At 41.8% G+C, this 19,065-nt stretch overlaps 1 protein-coding gene across 2 annotated transcripts in view; it reads right to left on the reverse strand.

The window, feature by feature from the left end:
* LOC130281861 (protein NDNF-like) overlaps positions 1-18,842 on the reverse strand; it is a 45,580-nt gene extending 26,738 nt beyond the window's left edge. The window contains exons 1-2 of one of the 2 annotated variants that reach the window (XM_056529595.1): positions 18,525-18,842; positions 6,098-6,277 (exon numbers count right to left, since the gene is read on the reverse strand). In XM_056529595.1, the coding sequence (XP_056385570.1) occupies positions 6,098-6,222 (125 nt within the window). In that variant the 5' untranslated portion in view covers positions 6,223-6,277; positions 18,525-18,842. Of the gene's footprint in view, positions 1-6,097; positions 6,278-18,520 lie in introns of both variants that reach the window. The other variant, XM_056529594.1, reaches the window with a different exon arrangement.
* Positions 18,843-19,065: the final 223 nt, after the last annotated feature.

Here is a 19,065-nt window from a genome sequence, read left to right on the forward strand (position 1 = left end):
TAATATGACTGATGATAATATTCCTCCTTGTATACTGATAATATTGGTCAGTATACAGGATTGGGTCAGTAACAGTATGACTGTAATATGTCTAGCGATAGTATTCCTTCTTGTATACTGGTATTATTGGTAATATCGGTCTCAGTATACAGGATTGCGTCAGTAACAGTATGACTGTAATATGTCTAGCGATAGTATTCCTTCTGGTATACTGGTATTATTGGTAATATTGGTCAGTATACAGGATTGAGTCAGTAACGGTATGATGGTAATTTGTATGGCAGTAATATTCCTCCTTGTATATACTGGTATTATTGGTAATAGCAGTCTCAGTATACAGGATATGGTCAGGAACAGTATGATGGTAATATGTATAGTAATAATTTCCTCCTTGTGTACTGGTATTATTGGTAATTTTGGTCTCAGTATAAAGTTTGGTCAGTAACCGTATGATGCTAATATGAATGGTGATATATGGTGATATATGGCTTCTGCTAAGTAGTGCTGGTGGACTGTTTCATTGGGGGAGATTTATCAAAACTTGTCCAGAGGAAAAGTTGCAGAGTTGCCCATAGCAACCAATCAAATTTCTTCTTTCATTTTTAACAAGGCCTCTGCAAAATGAAAGAAGCGATCTGATTGGTTGCTATGCTCAACTCAGCAACTTTTCCTCTGGACATGTTTTGATATATCTCCCGCATTGTGTGTAGGACAGGGAGTTTAGGCATGCTGAGAGATGACATCTGTTGGCTGTCTAGACTTACTGGAGGTCTAAAGTTTGGAGACCACTGTTTTATAGGCTAAAGCAGCAGTGATAAACCCATTTCATTAAATTATTCTCTATCCGCAGTATAGGAGATAACAAGCAGAATAGTGGGGGTCTGGCTGCTGGCACCTCCACCAATCCTGAGGATAGGGATATAATTGTCCCCAGAAGAAATGGTGTGGACCACGCCTGAGCATGAAAATGTTCTGCAGCCCAATAGATAATGTTTGGAGCAGTGGCTGCACAGGTGTGGTCCGCACCATTCACTCCAGGGACAACTGTGTCTACATTCTCAGGTTTGGAAGAGGTTCCAGAAGTCAGACTCTAACCTATCTGTTTTCCAATATAGTGCGGGCTAACTTAATATTATGAGACAAAGGTATGTTCACATAGACTACATGTTTTTTTGTGCAGAAACTGCACTAATATCTGTGCAAAACAGCATATGGTGATAGCTTTGAAAACTGCTCAGAAAATAAGTGACATGTCCCTTCTTTTCTACATGAATAAATCCAAAAGCTTCCTTTGAAGTCCATAGGAGCTTCAGGGTCTAACTCCACCCATTCAGCCCATAGCTCAGAAAGATAATACACTGCTCAATAAAATAAAGGGAACACTTGCACAAAACAATGTAACTCCAAGTCAATCACACTTCTGTGAAATCACACTGTCCACTCAGGAAGCAACACTGATTGACAATCAATTTCACATGCTGTTGTGCAAATGGAACAGACAACAGGTAGAAATGGTAGGCAATTAGCAAGAAACCCCCAATAAAGGAGTGGTTCAGTATGTGGTGACCACAAACCACTTCTCAATTCCTATGCTTCCTGGCTGATGTTTTGGTTGCTTTTGAATGCTGGTGGTGCTTTCACTCTAGTGGTAGTATGAAACGGAGTCTACAACCCACACAAGTGGCTCAGGTAGTGCAGCTCATCCAGGATGGCACATCAATGCGAGCTGTGACAAGAAGTGTCTGTCAGCATAGTGTCCAGAGCAGGGAGGCACTGCCAGGAGACAGGCCAGTACATCAGGAGATGTGGAGGAGGCCGTAGGAGGGCAGCAGCCCAGCAGCAGGACCGCTACCTGCGCCTTTGTACAAGGAGGAGCAGGAGGAGCACTGCCAGAGCCCAGCAAAATGACCTCCAGCAGGCCAAAAATGTGCATGTGTCCACTCAAATGGTCAGAAACAGTCTCCATAAGGGTGGAATGAGGGCCCTACGTCCACAGGTGGGTGTTGTTCTTACAGCCCAACACCATGCAGGACATTTGGAATTTGCCAGAGAACATCCTCCAGCATGACCGGTCTGGCGGTGGGTCAGTAATGGTGTGGGGTGGCATTTCTTTGGGAGGCCGCACAGCCCTCCATGTGCTTGCCAGAGCTAGCCTTACTGCCATTAGGTACCGAGATGAGATCCTCAGACCCCTTGTGAGACCATATGCTGGTGCGGTTGGCCCTGGGTTCCTCTTAATGCAAGACAATGCTAGGCGTCATGTGGTTGGGGTGTGTCAGCAGTTCCGGCAAGAGGAAGGCATTGATTCTACGGACTGGCCCACCTGTTCCCCAGACCTGAATCCGATTGAACACATCTGGGACATCATGTCTCACCACATTGCATCACAGACTGTCCAGGAGTTTGTGGATGCTTTAGTCCAGTTCTGGAAGGACATCCTCAGGAGACCATCCACCATCTCATCAGTAGCATGTCCAGGCATTGTAGGGAGGTCATACGGACACGTGGAGGCCACATACAATACTGAGCCTCATTTTGACTTGTTTCAAGGACATTACAACAAAGTTGGATCAGCCTGTAGTGTGGTTTTCCACTTTGATTTTGAGTGTGACTCCATATCCAGACCTCAATGGGTTGATAAATTTGATTTCCATTGATCATTTTGTGTGATTTTGTTGTCAGCACATTCAACTATGTAAAGACGAAAGTATTTCATACGATTTGTTCATTCATTCAGATCTGTCATTCACATCATTCAGGATGTGTTATCTTATTGTTATCTTAGTGTTCCTTTTATTTTTTTGAGCAGTGTATGTGCCCACAATGTATAAATGTAATGTTATTATAACTGCCTCCCTACTTTTTTTCTGGCCCCCAGTGTGCCCCCCCAAAAGCTGGACATGCCACTGGTTTTATCCTACATTTCAATACTGATAGGTACATTTGGATTGTGAGCCCCTATGGGGACAGGGATCAAGTGTAATATACAGTGCTGCAGAAACTGTATGCGCCATATAAATAAAGCATCACTATTATAATGTAGGAATCCCATCTGCTGCAGAACAGATGCAAAGCACATTGTTCTTTGGGGTCCATGAAGTCTAGTAAAGATAATGATCAAACATGATTGAATATATTAAATAATAAGAGATATATCTAAACATTGAGATAATAATTGGTGAATATTATGTGACAAACTGAATAGCCCTTTCTGATCTATATCTAGCGTAATCTGAAAACACTGTTTAACATTGTTTACAATACAGGGTAATGGAAATCTTACAATAAACACACATAGCTTGGAGACAAATGTTCAAATTCCAGAAAGTTTAATAGTAGCCATAGAATAAAGGATAAACTGAACTATGACATCATTGGATTGTGCATCAGTCGACAGAAACTAAATATATGCAGATGTAGTTCAATGGTTAACTCAACTGGCTGTAAAGCAAAAATGCTGAAACCATTGCTGTAGACTGGCAGAAATCCCGGAGTTAGTTTCTTCTACTTGAGTTGGAACTAATAATTCCTTAACTCACGAAAAAAAAAGACGGATAGAAAAAACATAGTAAACACCTTACAGTCCATGGTATACAGTGAATCAGCCATATGTTGAGCAATGTTCAAAAAAAGGCACTCAACGTGCTATGGTGCCCTGTATGGCGCCTCTGCAAAGTGCTTTTTTTTTACAGAAGACTTTTTTGCCAAAATCATTGCATTTCAAATACCTACAAAATAACATTTTTAGGAAAACACTGTGCTTCTGCACCATGTTTTCCTATAATGTTTTTTTGTTTTGTTTTGTTTTTTGCAAAAAATGCTAAAGTCACATTTTTTTCTGAAAGGCAACAGTGACATAACATACTACAAGCAACTCTTCTTTTTTTGTGACTTTTTTTTTCCTTTCATTTGTGTTCTTGGTTCCTAGGCCTTTTTTCAAAGAGTTTTTTCATTGGCTGCTTTATGGGACATGAAAACCCAAATAAAAATAGTATTTATAAAAAGACACCATTCAAAAATGCTTATAAAGCCAAAAAGCCCCCCCCCCCCCCCAAAAAAAAAAAGGTGACAAAGCAATGGTGGAGACCAATGGCCACTTTTCACATGACATTTTTAGCATTACCTTATTTATTTTCCCTTCTATTGCATAATCTTTCTTTGTATTGACAAACCTTACAAACGTGTCTTAGTTCCAGTGAATTTTAATCTAGAACAGAAAGCATCTTCAGTTTCCACCCTACTAAACTGCTCATCTGTAAAAAATACAATCTAGGAAAGGAGAGCAAACAACCCCAGAAGTTAATGGTACTGACGGATCTGTAATGAAAAGACCTTTAAGGGTAAGGGGACAAGGGGAATAGTTACTCTGCTAATCCAGAACATGTTCTATAGACACAAACTCAGATGTCAGATGCTATTTATCATATAGTAAAAAGTCATCTTTATTGACGAAGACCATACATTTTACTATGCTCTTTCAGCAGCTTCCACCTCACGAGACCCACTTGTGACCATCATGGACAGCATCAAACAACATATGCATCATGGTTATCCAGGGGTCTGTTTTTTGTCTCAAGTTAAACTTTTCAATGTGAATTGATTCCATATTTAGTGAAAATCCTATGTCACTGCCAACATGATATATGAGAAAGAACGAAAGTTGGCTTCATTCTTTCAGGTGGGAATAGCAAGATATTAAAGGAGTTTTCAAAAATCAACTAATGGATCATATATTCTAGCCTAAGTCTCCAGACATGAAGAACACAGTGTCAACTCCATTATGGGATATAACATGACTTTTCAACATCTGAAACATATCAATTATCATAGTCTGATGGTTCGCTTGTTCCCTTGTGTGCCCTTCCATGCCTGCTTTTTGTTAAAGCGCTAATTGATATGGCAGTACAGTAAGAGGACTGGGGGGCAGTGGCTCTGTCAAGTCTCAAAACAAGAGGACAGTTAATACTCAAATTTATACATATGATAAAACTGGAGACTAAAATGATAAAAGTAGTGCTGTAAAAATGATAGTTCTTATATTGTTCAGGGTCAGTTCCCTATATAAAGTAGTCTAAACAAGTAGTAAACAATATCCAACTACTGTATATACTCGAGTATAAGCCCAGTTTTTCAGCACAATTTTTCGTTCTGAAAACGCCCCCCTCGGCTTATACTCAAGTGAACTCTCCGCCTGTCAATCCCTTCAGTGGTCTTCAACCTGCGGACCTCCAGATGTTGCAAAACTACAACTCCCAGCATGCCCGGACAGCCATCGGCTGTCCGGGCATGCTGGGAGTTGTAGTTTTGAAACATCTGGAGGTACGCAGGTTGAAGACCACTGAAGGGATTGACTGGCGGTGATGATGAAGGGGGGGATGATGATGAGGGGGATGATGACAGGGTGATGATGATTGGGTGATGATGACGGGGTGATGATGATGGGGTGATGATGATGAGGGTGATAATGACGGGGGTGATAATGACCGGGGTCTGGATGATTACATGGGGGGATGATGTATTTCCCACCCTAGGCTTATAGTGGAGTCAATAACTTTTCCTGGGTTTTTGGGGTGAAATTAGGGGCCTCGGCTTATATTTGGGTCGGCTTATACTCGAGTATATACGGTAATACTGCTACAAGTACATCTCCAAGGTATGTACCATATGTAGCTCACATTGCTAGTCAACAAAGTCAACAGGAGTTATACAAGTGCGTAAAACAAACGGCTTAGTTTTTTTTGGGCTTGTTGATCACATCACTTATTGCAGCAGCAAGTTGGCTGCAAGGGGTTGTTGAGCCTTCTTAGCGAGCAATGAATATCCCTTTTAAAGGCTGGCTATAAAATCGTGTTAGTAATGTCTCCTTATTTATAATCTGTTTTGTACTACTCCAACAGATCTTTCTTCCAAATTCTGCCCCGATGCATCCAGGAGCCTAAAGTATGGACATCTTACGACCATTCATAGCTTCTTGCATGTGGGGTCATTTGTCAATGTAACTAAAGATTCAAGGGCGTCCAGCAATATAGGATATGTCAGCAGACTGTTATATGCTTAAATGACAGCTGAGCTGAACACACGCATAATGTCCTCTTACCTTTTTGTGATATCCTTCAACAGGTAGATTGTGGTTTCCCGGCCATCTGGTAGAATAAGGGAGTGATAAGGGTTGAAATAAATCTTTCTATATTCATCAGACAGTGGAAGGTTGGAATGAGACATGCATCCAGCCAGGAGAACAGCGAGGTGAACACCCCATAGGAGCTTGTATGTTTTTCTACCTATGGGAAATATGAGATATAATATAATTATTAGGAATTATCTTCGTCATTATTCAATTATCTAAGGTTACTTTCCTCTCAGATCTACATATTTTAGAGAGATGCAGCACCACACTTGACTGCCAGGACAAATGTATGACACCCAGTGGATTTTATGCACAGGTTTCATTATAATTAACAGGACTTAAGAAACATGCTAGAAACATACAGTTAGTTTAGGAACCTGACCACCCCGCAGTTTGTATGTCAATTAGGGGATGTAGATTAGTACTATGATGAACAGCAGTGAGTCCATTGAGTTTAAAGGAGATATCCAGTGCTGAAAAACTTATTCCCTATCCTAAGGATAGGGGATAAGTTTCAGATCAAGAGGGGTCCAACCGGTGGGGGCCCCCGAGATCTCATGTACGGGGCCCCGGCAGCCCGCAGGAAGGGGGGAGTGTTGACCACCGCACGAAGCGGCTGACACGCCCCCTCAATACAACTCTATGGCCTTCGGCAATCTCCGTATCTGCCATAGTGTTGTATTGAGGGGGCATGTCAGCCACCGATTTGTGCTGTGGTAAACACCCGCTATCTGGCCAGCGAGACGGGGCCCCATACAGGAGATCGCGGGGGGCCCCAGTGGTCAAAACCCCTGCAATCTGAAATGTATCCCCTATCCTTAGGATGGGGGATAAGTTTTTCAGTACTGGACTACCCCTTTAATAGCCTGTATGTGGTCAGTTGAAGACTAAGTTCGGGACACATCTCACTCATCCACATTTACCTTGCTGTACTCAAAAACAGAGTAGACTGTACTATTCAGTATAAGAAAATTAATGTATAGGAGTGGGAAGTGGCCCAAATGTAGTCGCTAGATGCCTGCTTTTGGGCGAATGGACATGCTGTGTGCGACTTTTTTTTTGTTTACATCCCACCGCTCATCTTGACATCTTGCTCACGTAGACATTTTTTCACTTTTCACTTTCCAGTGCACCCTGATTTATCAACTGCGACTGTCGCAGATCTAGACGCATCTGATTAACAAGCTCCAGGAATCTACTCCAGCTTGAATGTTACTTATGTTTCTGCTTTTCTGACTACCTGATCAGGGATCACACTGATTTACATCCCCACCTTGTCTCCCACCCGCCCGTACCGCACATCTCCCATCTGTCTGCTACCTGTTGCAAGACTACAACTCCCAGAATGACCTTACATGCTGGGAGTTGTAGTCTTGTAGCAGGCGGGAAATGTGCAGCACGGGCAGGTAGGAGACAAGGGGGGATGTAAATCAGTGCCCCCATCATTGAGTGAATGATAGAATCAGATGGAGCCAGAGCGACTGCAGAGTGATGTCAGCCTGGGCTCCTTTAACATACCTCGGCGCCGCAGAGTTTTTGGAGTCCCTAATTTATTTTCACATTCCCTGCTGGGTCCCGTGATTGAGCAGCCAATCACTGGACCAGGCGGGAAATTTGATATTACAGTTCGACTAAAACTCTGCGGCTAAGTTATATGTTAAAAGGAGCCCAGGCTGGCATCACTCTGCAGCCGCCCATGCTGAAGGATGGCCCAAGCTTGTCACCTGCCCTCTGCTGCACAACTACAACTCCCAGCATGCCCTTACTGTAAGGGCATGCTGGGAGTTGTAGTCATGCAGGGGGGGTGGGTAGGTGACAAGCTTGTCACTTGCCCACACATCTCCCGCACCACATGACTACAACTCCCAGCATGTCCTTACTGTAAGGGCATGCTGGGAGTTGTAGTAGTGTGGCACAGGAGATGCGTGGGCGTGTGACAATAAATGTATTAACCTATTTTTCTAGTTTTTTCTTTTTTTCTCATTCAAGATCCATGTATCCTGTGGACTACTATGGATTCGGAGGACTGCTTTGATGATCAGCATTTTTTTTTCTTTCTGTTCAATGTTAATAAAATGGTTAACACGGGCTTGTGGGGGAGTGTTTTTTGGAATACATGGAATACAACAAGGTGTTGTGTTTTTTTATTTTTTATTTACTTGACAGGCTTAGTAGTGGAAGCTGTCTTATAGGTAGAATCCATTACTAAGCCGGGGCTTAGCGTTAGCCCCAATTACAGGTAACGCTAACACCCAATTATTACCCCGGTACCCACCGCCACAGGGGTGCCAGGAAGAGCCAGTACCAACAGGTCCGGAGCATCAAAAATGGTGCTCCTGGGCCTAGGTGGTAACAGGCTGGCGTTATTTAGGCTGGGGAGGGCCAATAACAATGGTCCTCGCCCACCCTGGTAACGTCAGGCTGTTGCTGCTTGGTTGAGATTTGGCTGAAAATAAAAATAGGGGGGACCCTATGCATTTTTTTTTATATATAATTATTTATGCAAAAAAAAAGCATATTCCACCTATTTTTATTCTCACAAATACCAACCAAACAGCAACAGCCTGACGTTACCAGGGAGGGTGAGGACCATTGTTACTGGCCCTTCCCAGCCTAAATAATGCCAGCCTGTTACCACCTAGGCCCAGGAGTGCGATTTTTGTCTCTTCCCAGCACCACTGTGGTGGTGGGTACCAGGGTAATAATTGGGGGTTAGCGATAGCTGTTTTTGTGGCTAACACTAAGCCCGGCTTAGTAATGTATTCCCTCTATGAGACGGCTTCCACTACTAAGCCTGTAAAGTAAATAAAAAACACAACACATTTTAAAAAAAAATTATTCCCCAAAAAACACTCCCCCAAAAGCCCTCGTTAACCATTTTATTAACATTAAACAAAAAAAAAAAACACTGGTCACCGTAGTCCTCCAAATCTAAAGTAATCCACAGGATACACAGATCTGAAATGAGAAGTAAAAAAAAATAAATAAAATAGAATAAATGAGTACATTTAGAGGGAAAAAGTGGTAAAAAAATGTAATAAACACACACACACACACACACACACACATATATATATATATATATATATCACATTTTTTTCAAAGCTGCTAATTTGTGTTCTGAAGTAATTATTTGGTTCTTGCTTATGTGTGCTAAAAATTGTATTCAAAAGTGATTTATTGGTTTTTGCTTATGTAAGCCAAATTTATTACCCCCCCCCCCCCGTGATAGTATGATAAATGTGCCATACATGCCAAACTAAAGCAAAAAAAAAATGCCTACAGAATTTGTTACCAAAGCAACGATGATAAATCTCCCCCTATATATGTTTTTCTTGTAGTGCGATCCTGTCATATACTGACCAAATATATGCTAGATTTCTACATTTTAGCATTGTTTGTCCATTAAAGGGGTATTCCATCAACTGGCTCCAGAAAGTTAAACAGATTTGTAAATTACTTCTATTAAAAAATCTTAATCCTTCCAATAATTATCAGCTGCTGAAGTTGAGTTGTTCTTATCTGTCTGGCAACAGTGCTCTCTGCTGACATCTCTGCTTGTCTCGGGAACTGCACAGAGTAGAAGAGGTTTGCTATGGGGATTTGCTTCTACTCTGGATAGTTCCCGAGACATGTGTCATCAGAGAGCACTGAGACAGAAAAGAACAGCTCAACTTCAGCAGCTCATAAGTACTGAAAGGATTAAGATTTTTTAATAGAAGTTATTTACAAATCTGATTAAATTTCTGGAGCCAGTTCATATATAAACATTTTTTTCTAGGGGCATACGTATGGTGCACATCAGTCTTGAATATTTTCTAAAGGAAATCTCTAACATGTGCTATCTAAAGATTCAGTAAGAGAGTGTTAAAAAATATAGTCTTAAAAATATGCAAAAACCAATACCTCATGGAGGTTTTCTATGACAATGCTTTTACCATGTCTTTCAACAATTCAGTGCTGTCATAAGAGCAGTGAATGTATATATATATATATATATATATATATATATATACTGTAAATGAATGTCCTTATTGTCTGTCTATTCAGATCAGGTCGGACACTAAGAAAAATGAAGAGCTGAATGTAAATACCATCCTCATGATGAATAGTATACCAAAGGTTTTCCTTTTATTAGTTTACATTCAGTATGTGTAAGTAGACCATCTCTATGTGTGTGTTATTGGTTATTTGTTTCCTCTGTTCTCATCTTTCCATTTAGAACATCCTTTCCTATACCAGGGCATGTGACCTTTCCTGGATGACAGGTAATTGTTAGCCTGACTACAATGTTTCCAATCCAATTTTTACCAGAAGCTCTGTTAGAAAAGGTTAATAAGACCTCGGTCAATGTAATTTACAGTCCATTGTCACAATGTTTCCACTACACATGTTCCTGTTTACATTCTGTTACCTTTCATCAGTCTCTGGCCCTACTTCCCCATATGTCAAATGCAGTATTCTCTCCAATAACATTGTTTACTATTGTCATTAATGCTTGTGAAGTGATACTAGGGGCCTTATTACACGGGGGAATTATCGGCTGATCTGGCCCTTTTCTCTCTGTGTAGTAGGCCAGGTATTTAGCAGATTAGCCAGAAGACATTCGTTCATCCGCTGAGCGCTTTGTTTTCACATGTTAAAAATTCCTTGTTGGTTGGATGCACATTGCCCTGTGTAAGGATGTGCAGCTGATGACTGATGAAAGTAAATGATCCAGCGATCGTTCATGCAGCCCTGCCCACCCGATTACCGAGCCATGTAATAGGCTTGTTAAACAAGCATCAGGCAGCCATTGAGATTTCTCTACCGTGCGCCACTCACTGCAATGGTTGTCGTCTCACTTTAGAATTACTATTATCTTATCACTATCTGATAACGAATCAGTGGCTGACACCCCCCTCCATGTGTCTCTATGGGAGTTACCAATCTGAAGAAGGGTGTTTAAGCCCCAAATTGGTGAAACTATACCATTAGTTTTACCATCTTGCATCTGTGATATCCTTACTAAAGAGGGACTTTCTTTCCACAATTTGTCTCTATGGGAGAAGCAGAGATACAACAATCAAATGCTGAGAGCCACCTCAAAGGCTTAAAGGGGTACTCCACCAGAAAACCTCTTATCCCCTATCCCAAAAATAGTGGATAAGATGTCTGATCGCGGGGGTCCTGCCACTGGGGATACTGGCATTCTCTGGGCCAACAACGGCGGCGGCTTGGAGCTTCTGTGTTTGTGACGTCACTTCCCCTCCATTCATGTCTTTGAGAAGGGGTGTGACGGCTAGTATGTAACTGTCATGCCTCCTCCCATAGACAAGAATGGAGGGGGCATTGTGGCTGTAGTCGCCAGTTATCCGGCACAGAGCAGAGTTTGCTCCGTTCACGGATGACTGGGGTGCTATGCTGGAGATCACGGGCGATCAGACATCTTATCCCCTATCCTTTGGATAAGTACCCCTTTATCTAGCCAGTTAATACTCTTATATGCAAGACCCCGAGACAGCGGTCTACAAAGGGGTCCTCTAAATTTCAGAGCAGATTCTGACTTGGCTGAAATCCCTAGTCATGTTTCAAGGATATTGACATTATATTGACATTGATATTGACATTGACATTGACATTGACATGGCAGTTACCTTTAGATGCCCTGAGATAGCTGAAGGTGAGCTATTTTCATACTTTTTCTAAGTGCCCTGATACACGGGCTGATGTGTTATGCAATCTTGTAGATCAGTGCTTGTTATACCGCCTATTATAAGGCTCAAGTATTGTGCAGACAATGGATGCATGTTCAATGCAATATAATTTGTGGTGCCAATAATAAAAATGTTGAAGGATAATTCTTAAGAGTGTATTGACATGTAAAGTATCCTGTGCATATTTGATGTTCAGAATTTGAAGCTGCAGATTTGAAGTTGTGTTCAGTCATTTAGTTTACATTGAAATATGCAGCTTCAAAACCTGTGCATAAAATATAAACAGAATACTTCAAGTGTAAATACACTATAAAGTTGTGTTTTACGATGTTGGTTGCCATTGCACCAGGATCTTTAACAATCTTTTGTTTTAGCTAAAGGGGGCAGGCTGTGAGGCTAATGCATCTCCTTCGAAAGATCAGCTAGCTGGTCTAGGGAGTTAGGCACTGCCTGATAGGTCACATATTATAGTCCAATGCTTTCTTAGAAAACTCAAAGTAGCCCTCCTCCAAAAATCAGGTGGCTCTGTAGTGCTCTTATTTGAGAGCCAATGCTTGACCCCTTTAGCCGAACTAATCACTTGGAAAATGACCCATCTGTAGCAAGCTGTTCTGGGTTCTTGCCCATCATTAAAGGGGTATTCCAGGAAAAAACTTATTTTTATATATATATATCAACTGGCTCCAGAAAGTTAAACAGATTTGTAAATTACTTCTATTAAAAAAAATCTTAATCCTTTCAATAATTATCAGCTGCTGAAGTTGAGTTGTTGTTTTCTGTCTGTCAACAGCGCTCTCTGGTGAAATATCTGCTTGTCTCGGGAACTGCACAGAGTAGAAGAGGTTTGCTATGGGGATTTACTTCTAAACAGGGCAGTTCCAGAGACAGGTGTCATCAGAGAGCACTTAGGCAGAAAAGAACAACTCAACTTCAGCAGCTCATAAGTACTTAAAGGATGAAGATTTTTTAATAGAAGTAATTTACAAATCTGTTTAACTTTCTGGAGGTAGTTGATATATATATATATATATATATATATATATATATATATAAGTTTTTTCCTGGATAACCCCTTTAACCATGTTTTGAGGCTCTTTTAGGGATTGAATAATGACTTGCAGGGAACCTACTAGTGTTGCTCTCGCAATGCAAATTTTATTCACGATATAGCACTATATATTCGCAATTACGAATATTCGTGTTTTTTTTTTTCACTGTACACATCACAGTGATCATCTCTCTCTGCTTCCAGCTTGTGTGGTGTAAAGAAGGCTCTAAAACTACTGTGTGAGACTGCCGTGCAAATTTTCGCATATGCAAAAATTTACATATGCTAATTTCCGCATATGCGAATTTCCGCATATGCAAATTTTTGTATATGCTAATGTTCTCATATGCGAAAATAAAACGTGAATATTAGGAATATGCAAATGTAGCGAATATATGACGAATATTCGTCCATATATTCGTGAAATATCGCAAATTCGAATATGGCCTATGCCGCTCAACACTAGAACCTACTATCAATAGGTGGCACTATAGAGCAAGTGTTTTTTCCTTCCGGTTTACAGGTACTTTCAACATCAACTGATAATTTGTACACATGTAGGTAAGTCCTATGTATGGATGTATCTTTTAGCCAACTAATACCTGAATCTAAACATAATAATCTCAGCCCTACCTTTTCCACACTACATCACTGTAAAACTATGAAGGATTGTGTATTACATACACAACATTTCACTTTATGAATGTAAATGTTATTTATTCATATAACACTGAAACAAGACAAAACAAGCATATAGAAGGCTTTAGGGTAAAGGTGACTTCATGTTATAAATATAGGTCTGCCTAACCCAGTGGTGGGCAACCTTTTTTTTCAACTGAGCCAAATCTCGCCAAAACCACGATTGAAATTTATTTGGTACACTGTTTTTAGTTTCACCCTCTGAATATGATACTATCACACACTGTACCCACTGAATATAATACTATCACACACTGCACCCTCTAAATATAATACTTTCACACACTGTACCCACTGAATATAATACTACCACACACTGTACCCACTGAATATAATACTATCACACACTGCACCCTCTAAATATAATACTATCACACACTGCACCGTCTAAATATAATACTTTCACACACTGTACCCACTGAATATAATACTACCACACACTGTGCCCTCTAAATATAATACTACCACACACTGCATTCTCTGAATATAACTTGCTGTGCAGTGCACCCTCTGAGTAAAATACCGTAATGTGTTGTGGCCCCTAAAAAACGTACCACCCCAGAAATTGCTCATAGTATACACTATACTTCTGAAATGCAAAACACTCTGTGCCTTCACATATAGTAATAATGCCCCATCTTGTGCCCCTACATATAAAAATTATGACCCGTCCTGTTCCCCTCACATAATAATGCCCTCTGTGCTGTGCCCCTCACATATAATGCTCCTGTCATGTGCCCCACACATATAATGACCCCTGTGCTGTGCCCTTAACATATAATGCCCCCATTCTTTGCCCCTCACATATAATGCCCCCATCATGCGCCCCTCATATATAATGCCCCCATCATGCGTCCTGCACATATTATGCCCCCCTCATGCGCCCCACACATATAATGCCCCCCGTGGTGTGCCCCTCACATATAATGCCCCCTGTGCTGTGCCCCTCACATATAATGCCCCCATCATGCGCCCCTCACATATAATGCCCCCTGTGCTGTGCCCTTCACATATAATGCCCCCTGTCCTGTCCCCTCAGGGGGCATTATATGTGAGGGGCACAGCACAGGGGGCATTATATGTTTGGGGCACATGTCAGGAGCATTATATGTGAGGGGCACAGCACAGGGGGCATTATATGTGAGGGGCGCATGATGGGGGCATTATATGTGAAGGGCACAGCACAGGGAGCATTATATATGAGGGGCGCATGATGGGGGCATTATATGTGAGTGGCAAAGAATGGAGGCATTATATGTGAGGGACAAAGAATGGGGGCATTATATGTGAAGGGCACAGCACAGGGGGCATTATATGTGAGGGGCACAGCACAGAGGGCATTATATGTGAGGGGCGCATGATGGGGGCATTATATATATGAGGGGCACATGATGGGGCATTATATGTGAGGGGCACAGCACAGGGGGAATTATATGTGAGGGCACAGCACAGGGGGCATTATATGTGAGGGGCACAGGACAGGGGAGGAATTATATGATTTAATGCCCCCTGTTTTGTGCCCCACACATATAATGCCCCCTGTGCTGTGCCCCACACATATAATGTATGTGTGTGGCACAGCACAGGGGGCAATATATGTGAGGGGCACAGCACAGGGGGCATTATATGTGTGGGGCACAGTACAGGGGGCATTAAATGTGTGGGGCACAGCACAGGGGGCAATATATGTGAGGGGCACAGGGGGCAATATATGTGAGGGGCACAGCACAGGGGGCATTATATGTGTGGGGCACAGAACAGGGGGCATTATATCATATAATGCCCCCCTGTGCTGTGCCCCACACATATAATGCCCCCTGTGCTGTGCCCCACACATATAATTTATATGTGTGGCACAGCACAGGGGGCATTATATGTGAAGGCCACAGAACAGGACATGTGCTCTTCACATATAATGCCCCCTGTGCTTTGCCCTGCAGCCCCTCATTAAATATTCCCTTTTCTCTGCCCCCCCCCCCCCCCCCCGAAGTTTTTAAATCCCCCTCCTAACAGTGGCGCATATCTTGTTTCCCTAATCCCCTGGACCCTGAGCATACCCTTACTTACAGTATGCAGGCCGCGGGGACGGGTCCTCCAGGCGCCGGCGCGATGATGTGACGTCATCGTGCCGGCCTTTAGTGGATCACGTCCCCGCAGCTCAAACGCTGTGTACTCACAGCGTGTGTGAAAGGTTAGTGAATGGTGGAGCGGGAGCTTACAGCTTCGGCTCCACCATGCTAGGGTGCGGGAGGAGGGAGGGGAGCCCGAGAGGAGGGAGGGGAGCTGGTGCCTGGCACACAGAAGAGCCGCATTAAAGCGTGTAAAGAGCCGCATGTGGCTCGCGAGCCGCGGCTTGCCGACCACTGGCCTAACCTGACAATTTCTGCAGCAATGGCCTACCATCTAATGATTTATTGCCTATTTCTCTTTTTTTCCAGGGAAATAATCTGCCATCAGAGGTGTCTGGCAGCGGCCTATTTCCCCTGGGAAAAAATGCACACTCAGCAAAACTGAGTGTGCATGCATATGAGAGTGATCATTTGGAGTAGTCGCCCAAGCAAGCTCATCGGCCAACAGCTATTAACAGTGTATGACTACCTTAAGACTACAAAGCACTATTTCTAACTGGCAGGAACACAATACAAGTCTAATGTAGTTGTATCATATAGCAGAGAGAGAAAAAAGAATGACAGTATGATAGCACACTTTCTGAACAACACTATGGAATATATTTGTGCCAATATAAATATAAATCATAACAGTTCAAGTAGGAGTGAAAGGACGGATCACTCAACAGATTTTCCATATGAAGAACTTCTTTATTTCATATGCATCACAATGATACAGGTAAGCAGGTAGGTGGGGGGATGCAGATGAGACGCAGAGTCCACGAGGCGACGACCGTTTCGTTCCGGTATGGAACTTCTTCTGGCCTCCTCATATAGGAGGCTGGAAGAAGTTCCATCCCGGAACTAAATGGTCGTCGCCTCGTGGACTGTGCATCTCATCTTTATCCCCCCCCGCTTACCTGTATCATTGTGATGCATATGAAATAAAGAAGTTCTTGATACAGAAAATCTGGCGAGGGATCCGTCCTTTCACTCCTACTGTTATGCACACTTGTCTTGGCTTAAGGACCCGGGTTTTTTCCGTTTTTGCATTTTCGTTTTTTCCTCCAAACCTTCTTTTAATTTTGCACCTAAAAATCCATATTATGGCTTATGTTTTGCGCCACCAATTCTACTTTGTAAAGCCATCAGTCATTTTACCCAAAAAGAGCTAATGGAAAAAAAAATCATTGTGAGACAAAAGTGAAAAAAAAAAGGCATTTTGTAAATTTGGGGGCTTCTGTTTCTACGCAGTACATTTTTTTTGTAAAAATGAAACCTTCACTTTATTCTGTAGGTCCATACGATTAAAATGATACCCTACTTATATAGGTTTGATTTTGTCGTACTTCTGGAAAAAATTTATATGTTTAAAATTGTCATCTTCTAACCCCTATAACTTTTTTATTTTTCCGCATATGAGGCGGTATGAGGGCTAATTTTTTGAGCTGTGATCTGAAGTTTTTAGTAGTACCATTTTTGTATTGATAAGACTTATTGATCTTTTTATACATTTTTTATTCCCTTTTTTCATGATCTAAATATACACCATTTTGGAATTTGGAATTTTTTTGCGCATACGTCATTGACCGTGTGGTTTAATTAACAATATATTTTTATAATTTGGAAATTTCCGCACGTGGCGATACCACATATGTTTATTTTTATTTACATTGTTGTTTTTTTAAATGGGAGAACGGGGGTGATTCAAACTTTTATTAGGGAAGGGGTTAAATGATGTTTATTAACTTTTTTTTTCACTTTTTTTTTGCAATGTTATAGCCCCCATAGGAAACCATTGATCAATGATTCTGCCACTTGACTGCTCATGCCTGGATCTCAGGCACTGAGCAGTCATTCGACGATCAGACCCCAGGACGCAACGTAGGAGACCCTCCTGCTGTCTCACAGTTGCTCTGCAATTTCTCCGGGGACATCCCGAACAGCCCCCTGAGCTAACCGGCAATGATTTACTTTCACTAAAGGGCTAATAGCGCACGGCACCGCAATCAGTGCCGCGCGCTATTAGCCACGCGTCCCGGACGTTGTTAGAGGCTTGGCCCGACCCGCTGTGGCCCCGCATTATAGAACGGGAGCGGACTCATGACGTACCATTACATCATGGGTCCTTAAAGGGTTTAACGGGACGTAGAGCACCCCAGACCGTAACAGCAGAGCGGCGTCCATATAGATCTAACTTTTCCGAAATGCAATAAATAAAGCCATCTGATATGCATGGGAATAAATATTAATCACTTGTTATTGATATAATTCATGTCTGGAGGGCAATGTGTGCACGCATACATAATTAAAAGCAATATCACAAAGTGTAAAAATAGGAGTGCAATTTATTTACAATCGTAATTTTAGTGATTTTTTTGTCATAATTTTTTGCGGAAAGCAGCTAAATAAGCTAGCATAATGCGCTTTTTACACGTGTGAAGCTGGCCTAAAAAGTTAAAAGATAATACTCATATTTCCAATACTTAATGATGCTTCGAAGAATGTTTAAAGTAAAGTCTTAACTTTAAAGACGGCATTTGAATGACAGTATGTGAACAGTACCTACTGTATGTTGCAAAATGAACCTCACAATTAAATTGTCAGGATTATACAGAACATTCTGGTGTCGCAATAACTTGTGCCAAATGAAATATTCAGCTCTACTTCACCTAACATTCTCAGTTCTACTCCTGACACTTCTGCACATAAACAAAGCACAGATGTTTTTCAAGAAATGTAAAATACATTCAATTGTCAGTCACTGCCTATGATATATCCTCCTTCAAATAGATGACACGTACATTACCATCAAATGTTCTAATATTGAATAAATTTGTACCTACCTCCCATTGTGGATATACACCTCTCAGTCTGCGTTTCTCTCCTCACTACATTCAGAGCAGTTCATGCTTCTAGGAGTAGGTCACATGGAACAGTCTACAAGACAGCAACCTTTTCATGATAGTAGCACTTTAAGACTCCTTCAAATTGAAAGATGTCTCTTCCTAGATATCAAACTTTGTGCCTAGAGCATGAATGGCTTCGGAGATTCCCATGTGGTCTCAGACTCAGTGTCCCCTGTTAGTCAGCGACTAGCTTTCCTCCTCTCCACTGTATTAAAGAGTTGCTTGTTGGCAGATTTGCAGATGGATAAGGGCTTGAATGAGAGACAGAGAGGGAGAGAAAGGGTGGGGGGGCACCCACTTAACTCTTCTAGAGCTCTACACAATAGAGATAAAGGGTACCCAGCCTCGTAATATCAATAATCTGGCATTACTGTGAGTGCAGTAAGATATTGTAGATCATGTTTAATACCCTAGAGTGCTGGGGTCGACCCTCCTCCCCTTTTTTTGCAATCTCATTAAAACATGTGATATCTAAAGA

Source organism: Hyla sarda, chromosome 7 (assembly GCF_029499605.1).
Source record: "Hyla sarda isolate aHylSar1 chromosome 7, aHylSar1.hap1, whole genome shotgun sequence".
In the NCBI taxonomy this organism is placed as follows: domain Eukaryota; kingdom Metazoa; phylum Chordata; class Amphibia; order Anura; family Hylidae; genus Hyla; species Hyla sarda.